Genomic DNA, 8,106 nt, shown 5'->3' on the forward strand with positions numbered 1-8,106 from the left:
CACTAATGCTTAAGATATCGATGTTTATACTTTCCATTTCATTTTGGACAACTTCCAATTTTCCCATATTCACACTTCATACATTCCATGTTCTGATTTTCAAAGGATGTTTACAGCTTTGAGTTGTGCCCCATCAGCAAATGAAGATCCTGCAGGCTTTTCTCTCACGGGTTTTACTCTATTCATGTCACCACGGTCAACTCTACTTTGAGGAGGCAGCTCTTCCCCTGTCACGTTTTGAGTGCTTTCCAACCTGAGGGGCTCATTTTCCAGCACTATATCTGACAGTGTTTCTCTGCTATTCATACAGTGTTCAGTGACTAAATATTCGAAAATAGTTTGTCACTCCTTCTTCCTAGTCTGTCTTCGTCTGGAAGCTCATCTGAAAGCTGTCCACCATGGGTGACCCTGTTGGTATTTAAAATAGCAGGAGCATAGCTTTCAGAATCATAGCAACTCACAAGCCACCACAGTATGACAAACTGACAGACGAGGGGTGGAATTTAAGAATACTGGACCTTATATATTTTAGAGAGATAAAACAACCACACTGTCATTAAGAAAGGTCTTGCCAGTTTATAGTTTTACTTTTTCAAGTCTCTTTGTTCTGAATAGTCTCGATTTTATGTAGCATTGGTAGTAGAAAATATACTCCTTATCATCCAAAATGAAATCCACTATTTAACTTAAGAATTTTTAAATATTGACATTTTTCAATTCTAGGAAATTTAACTGGATTTCTGATGTGGTGCTATAAGCCACAAAGTCACCAGTTCAAACCCATCAGCTGCTCTTCGGAAAACCCAATATAGGGCCCGTTATAAGTCAAAACTGACGACTCGATGGCACTTAACAACAACAACAGCAACAAAAGTCCACAGATTTTCTAACGCTTAATTCTTCGGAGCTAGGATAGTTCATTTTTGTTGAGATTAGTTGCGATCACATCAGCTCCAATTCATGACAACTCTATGTACAACATAACAAAATATTACCAAGTCTGGAACCTTTCAACCTAGGAAGTCCATCTTTCAGCACTATATAAAACAATACTCTGTTGTGGTCCGTATAGAGTTTTCACTGCATAATTTTCAGAACTACACTTCCAAGCTTTTAGTTCTAGTCTGTTTGAATGTGGACACTCTGCTGAAACCTGAATGTGTGCATTTGAAATTCCAGTGGTGTAGCTTTCAGCATCATAGAAACACTGAAGTCACCACAGTACAACAAACTGACAAATGGGTGGGAGTAACCATTCTACAAACATATTTTAACAAGGTTTAATTCATTTAAGGATAGTCACCTTTATTCTGTGGGTATAAACAGAAAGAAAAACAGATACATAATTTCAAGAGTTTACAGAATTTTCAACTTAAAATATTAACACTGTTTGCAAGTGTCTTTTTCTATAGTTTTTTAAAATATTAAATTAATCAAAAAAAGTGTCAAAACACTGATTTCCCTCGTCAGGACCATAGTACACTCTGTCCTAATATAACTAGATTAGTTCAAGTCACAAAGCTGACAAACATACTTAATCAGGAGATTTAAAAGAGTCTCCTCCAAAAGTTTGGGAAATATTAAAATGTTTTAAGTATTCTGAACACTGAATTTAAAAAATAAAATTATAGGTTCCTGTGAGAATAGTTTGAAATTAATTTTCCTTTTCAGAACTACTAAAAGCTAGAGTAATAAAAGCTGAGGAATACATATCATGGCAGAAAAACTAAATGCCCAATCAAAAAAACACTTGAGACTCATACTTTGCCAATTTCACAACATAATACAAACAAGAGCTACATTAGGCTACACATAGACTAATAATGGGCTAGAATTTAGAGTTCAGAAATCAACTCTCATTTATGGCTAAATGATGTCGACAAGGGTGTCAAGACAATTCAGTAAGGAAAGAAGAGTCTTTTAAACTAATGGTGCTGGGACAAGTATCAGCATGTAGAAGAATTAAGTGGGATGCCTACTTTATACTGTATTCGGAAATTAACTTGATATAGAGAAGCAATCTAAATGTAAGAGCTAAAATCAGAAAACTCTTAGAAGAAAATACAAGCATAAATCTACGCGACCTTAGATTAGCCAAGGGCTTCTTTACTAGGACACCAAAAGCACAATTGAGAAAATTAGAAACAGATAACTGAACTTCATCAAAACGAAAATCTTTTGTGCAGGAAAGGATACCATCCAAAAAGTGAAAACACAACCCATAGGACAGGAGGAAATTTTTGGAAATCATGTATCTAGATAAAGAACTTTTACCTAGAATATGTAAAAAACTTCTAGAACCCAATAAAGAGAAAAACCAATTAAAAAATAGGCAAAAGATCTGAATAGACATTTCTCCAAAGACTTCAAAAATGGTCAGTGAGCACATGAATAGATGTGGGATACCACTAGCCACCCAAGAAATACAAATTAATCCCACAAGAAAATACCACTTCACACCTACTGCTGTTGTCAAGTGCCAGTTGAGTCAGTTTCAACTCATAGCAACCCTATATAGGGTTTTCCGAGGTGAGCTTGAACCGCCGACCCTGTGGTTCAAATGACCTTGAAGTCCAGTGCATTATCCCACAGTGCCACACCAGGACTCCAAGTTATCTAGTCACAGTCAGTCACGACTCACACACACTATGATGGCTACAATCAACAAGACACAACAGTGACTAATGAGGCTATAGATAAACCAGAACCCTCATACCCTGCTGATGAAACGCAAAACAGGGCAGCTGACTTGGAAATCACCTGGCAAATCCTCAATAGGTTAAACACAGACCTGACTAAAGATCCAACAATTCTACTTCCAAGTACATACCCAAGAAAGAGGAAGATGTATATCCACAAACAAAAACCTGTAAATAAGTGTTCACCGTAGCAGGATTTTGTTAACAGCTAAAAAGTGGAAACAACACAAATGTCCATCAACTGATGAATAGATACATAAAATGTGGTATAAACATACAATAATGGACTAGTTAGTCTTTAAAAAAGAGAAAGAACATACTACAATTCAGATGAACCTTGAAAACAGGCTAAGGAGCCAGACACAAAAGACCATATATATATTGTATTGCTGTTGTTGTCATTAAGTGCCAGAATATGTTCTAACTCATAGTGAGCCTGTATAGGGCTTCCCAGGAGCATATGGTAGGTCTGAAACCAACCTTGTCAGTCCAGTGTTTTATCCCATGGTGCCATCACCAGGACTATTTATATGAAATATCTGGAATAGGCAAACTAATAGAGACCGAGAGCTAAGAGGAAATGTGGAGTTGACTGCTATATGAGATTCTTCTTTTTGGGACAATGAAACATACTAAATCAATTGTTGTTGTTGTTAAGTATCGTGGAGTCACTCCCAACTCATAGTGACCCTGTAACAGGGTTTCCGAGGCTGCAAATCTTTATGGGAGCAGAAAGCCTCCATCTTTCTCCTGTGAAACAGCTGGTAGATTCGAACTGCCGACCTTGAGGTTAGCAGTCCGATTCGTAATCACTATGTTACCAGAGCTGTTACACAACTGAAAAATCACTAAACTGTACACATTAATTAGTAAAGGAGGCCTGGTGGTGCTGTAGGATAAACACTGGGTTGCATGAAAGGTAGGCAGTTCAAACCCACCAGCAGCTCTATGGGAGAAAAACGAAGTTTTCAACTGTAAAAATTTACAGCCTCATAAACTCTATATAGGGTCAATATGAGTCATAATCAACTCAATGGCAGTAGATTTTTGACTTTTGGTTATATTTCAATAAAGCGGTTATAAAAAAAAGATACTTGGTTATAAAGCTTCCAGGAAGCCTGAACTACTGTACTTTTGGTTTATATTTTTAAACAAAACACTTCAACCTCAACATTTTATGAATATGACATGTTCAAAATTCAACACTGAGGAAATGTTATAACTAATTCCAGGATAGTACATCTTTGTTACCCTTTTGTGATATAATATTATACTGAGAGAAGAAAACACCAAAATATGCCATAATCTTAAAGTTCATTCATTTAACATCAAAACAATGTTTTAATATGATTTTTGTCTTTATAGTTTCAATGACGTTATTTGTCCAGGTAATTTATTTACTAAGTAGGAAAACTATTTCATAACTAGTCTAATTTTAAAACTAATTTTGTTCCTAAAAAATCAGACTGCTTTCTTGAGAGGATTGACCTAGTCATCAGAAAACAAGAAGTCAACTTGTTTCCCCCTTCCTAGCTGTATTTCCACTTTAGTTTTACTTCATCTGTAAATATCAAAATAAAAGAATAAGAATCAAATGAAATAAAGAATGGAAAAATGTTTTTGCCCAATGTAAAATTTTATTGAAACAAAAATAAGTTGTGGCAGTCCAAGCATTTCAGACTAATAGTAAGTCTACAGGACAGAGTAGAAGTGGCCGGCCCACTCACTATCAGTCACTATGAGTCTGACAGCAATGAGTTCCGTTTTTAAGAAGTCCTGGTGCACAATGGTTAAGTGTTTGTCTGCTTACATGAAAGGTTGGTGGTTCAAACCCATCAGGTGCTTTGCTGGAAAAAGGGCAGTCTGCTTCTGGAACATGTATAGCCTTGGAAAGCTATGGGGAAATTCTACCCTGTCCTAGAGGGACAGAATCAATTCTACAGCTATCACATTGAATGCCCTGTCATTTAAAAAATCACTGTCTGAAGACTAGTCACACAGGAAAATGTTCACAAAACACTGCTGTGTAGAAAACGAAAACAAGACCTAAGAATGCTAAAATTAATTCACTGAGCACCAACTACATTATCAGAAATTGTGTTAAGAGCTTTACATGCTATACTTAGTGAACCTTCACAATCGCCCAATTGGATATTACCACCAAACTGTCACACCCAAAATTACAGAGCTGGTGAGGAAGAAACCTGGAATTTCGACCTATCCAATCAACCATCCACCAACTATGTGGGCACCTCTAAAGTGTCCAGGCCCTCATTTACACGATAAAAATAGCAACTCCCCAGAGCGCCTGTTCCCTACCAACTGCATTATACTCTACAGACACAATTCTTCGGTAAAAAATTAATAAAGATAAGCAAGTGTCTTCACTTGACCTGAGAAGGAAGGTCCCAGAACAGACAGGTTAAGGGTTTGGGGTTGGTGGTGTCGGAACAAAGGGCATCATGTTGTCTGGGTCAGTACTGGCCTATGGCCTCCAGGTCTAAGCTCTATAAAGAGAAATGCTACAGGTAAAAGCTTATATTGTTTCCAAGAAGGAATGGAAGCCCCAGAGATAATCTGTGTGACAAACCATTAAGGAAGGTTATGGTCTCTGCTTTTGTGAGTGGAGCACAGCTTGATTTTTTAACACTCGTGAGGGTTAAAAGAAACATAGCACCACTCCACGCCTAACAGCTCCAGATTTTGCAACTCTGACATCAATGGAAACACTCTGGGCAAGGATCAAATGTTGAAGAGAAAGACATCCCCCTCCAGGCAGCATTTTGCACAGATGAATGACTTCATAAACGAGGCATAAACAGAAGAGAGGAATGTGAGAAGACAAGAGATGAATGTGAGAAGACCGAGTTTCTGGGGAACACCTTAGGGACCTTCAGAAATAGATTGATGGACCTTCTGCTTCAACAAGAGGAGTCAAGAGCTAGTGACTGTTTGGTAACTGGTAATTTGATTCCTTTGTTTTCACTGACAGGGTGAAAAAATTGGGAGATGTAAAAAACTGGAAACAAAAATACTAGCATATTTTAACAGGCTTTCTTTCTATGATTTCAGGTGATTACAGCATTTAAAATTTGTATTATGTTCATTATCAACACTGAAGAGTAAGATTTTATAATCAAAAAGAATGAAGGTGTTTAAAAAGTCAAACATTCAATTCTAATATAAAAATGGTATTTCTGATTAAACTTCAAGCCTACACAAAAATCTGCTTCAGACCTATTAGACAATTACACCTTGTCATATATACAAGGTAACAGCCACTCTTCTTAGAACTGGGAGTATATTTGATGACAGTACACACATTTCAGTAAGTTTCAAAGGAAATTATATTCCCAAAATTTATCATATCTCATTACACTTATGATGTTACTTTGAGCCTTAAACTTTAGGTCTAGCTTAGAAAAAGCAGAGGAATAGAAACAGGAAACACAGGGAAGAAGTGGGATTAGTGATGTAACATGGTAGGGACTGCAATCAATGCAATGAAACAAAATGTGTATAAATTGTTGAGTGGAAAACTGATCTGCTCTGTACACCTAAACCCAATTCACAATTTTTCTTTTTAAAAGACATAGCTTCACATTTTGATATTTTGGTTTAATAAATATTTCTAAGATTTTGTAGTAATTTTTTTTAAAATTAGGTCTAGCCCTAGTCTAGGGAAACCAAGCACTATTTACAAGAGGCAGAAGTTCTGAGCTGTTCAACAACCTCACCAAATACGTCAATCCTCCACTCTGTATGGTGGCTGACTCTCTCATGTGGACTCACAAACATCATAAACTGAATTCCTAAAATGAACAGTGAAGCCCATGACTTGCCAAGATTCTCCAACTGCCTTTTCTTGGGCAATATAAGAAAGCTCATGGGGATCTTTGTAAAGAAACATAAGACCCATTTCATGTTAATCTAGTTTTTTAAAGAGAGAAATAAAATTTTGGTTATAACCCCAGGTGTAAATCTTCCATGATAAAAACAATTATTTTTAAAATGGCTTTAGATAACTATCAAAGAAAACCCTTAGCTTCTGAATATTGTTCTTAAAAAGCATTTTTATCAAAAAGGAATACTTTAAATTTGGTCACATGTGGTATCCCGTTCTTACCTGGAGATTTGATGTCCAGCGTAGAGGAGCAGGGCAGTCAAAAAATATAGGTAAAGCTGAACCAGATGTTGCCTGGGCAAGGTTAGTAGCACAACACTTAAGATATAACCTGCAGCAGAAATTGAGAGATAAAATGTGATTCCAATTCAGCTTCCCACTTAATTGCACTCTAATAGAAACAGATCTTCATGAAAATTATTTTCTTTACATCAGGTTTTAATGCTTGTGGTGTTCAGATTTCACTAGCACTGTGGATTTTCGGGTTTTTTTGTTTGTTTGTTTGTTTTTGTAAAAACTAAAGAATGTCTTTCACTTCTTTTGAATATATATATATATTTTTTTTCCTTCACAATCGAATATACCTTTGCACAGTATAACACCTTTCATCTACTTTTCCCTATATATGCTCTATGCCAATTATGTCATTCTCTTTAGTTGCAGGAAAAGAATTCAGCCTCTTAATCTAAGGCTGCCCCTTTCATTTGGCTTAAGATCTTATTTTTACAACTCCTAAAGGCCCTCATCTTCTGCATCTTTAAATCATTAACTTGATTCCCATCCTTAGCTCTTTTTGCAAAGGATGTGTAATGCTCACTCTCACTTAAAACAAAACAATAATCTTGACTTTGCCTTTATCTGTCACGTTTTTCACATTTCAATGCCAAACATTTAAAGCCATCTGTACCAAATAACTCTATTTTCTAACCACTTATTTCCTCCTTTACCCTCTACAACCTAGATTTATGCTTTTCACTCCAAAAAAAACCTTTTAAGTCAGAAATTACCCATTTGTCACATCTATGACGTCCTGCTTATTATTCTTGCCTTACCATGAAGCAACTATCCTCAAAATGTTCTTATTCTTTGGTTTCTGTAACATGGATTTCCATTCTACCCTCTGACTTCTCCCCTCCATTTTTAGTCACCTTCCCCAGTGAAGACAAAAATATGATCCTTGAAACTTTGTTACTCTCTCTATAAACTACCTAGCTGAACAATCTATGTTGTTATTCAAATATTCCCTTCCAAATGTATGCTATCAAAATGTAGTTGTTGTTATTGTTGTTAGGTGGTACCGACTCAGAGCGACACTATATACAATAGAACAAAACACAGCCCGATTCAAGTCCAACCTCACAATTGTTGCCATGCTTGAGCCCACTGATGCTGCCACTTTGCCAATCCATCTCGCTGAGGGTCTCCCTCTTTTTCTCTGACCCAACACCTTACCAAATGATAGCCTTCTCCAGCGAGTATTCCCTCCTGAAAATATGTCAGAAG

The 8,106-nt window shown here is 36.5% G+C and overlaps 1 protein-coding gene across 1 annotated transcript in view; it reads right to left on the bottom strand.

The window, feature by feature from the left end:
- Positions 1-8,106, bottom strand: part of RNF145 (ring finger protein 145) — an 80,435-nt gene that overhangs the window by 45,961 nt on the left and 26,368 nt on the right. Inside the window, exon 2 of the mRNA XM_006864918.1 lies at positions 6,826-6,934. Within this exon, the coding sequence (XP_006864980.1) occupies positions 6,826-6,934 (109 nt within the window). The remainder of the gene's footprint in view (positions 1-6,825; positions 6,935-8,106) is intronic.

This window comes from Chrysochloris asiatica, unplaced genomic scaffold (assembly GCF_000296735.1).
Source record: "Chrysochloris asiatica unplaced genomic scaffold, ChrAsi1.0 scaffold00073, whole genome shotgun sequence".
In the NCBI taxonomy this organism is placed as follows: Eukaryota; Metazoa; Chordata; class Mammalia; order Afrosoricida; family Chrysochloridae; genus Chrysochloris; species Chrysochloris asiatica.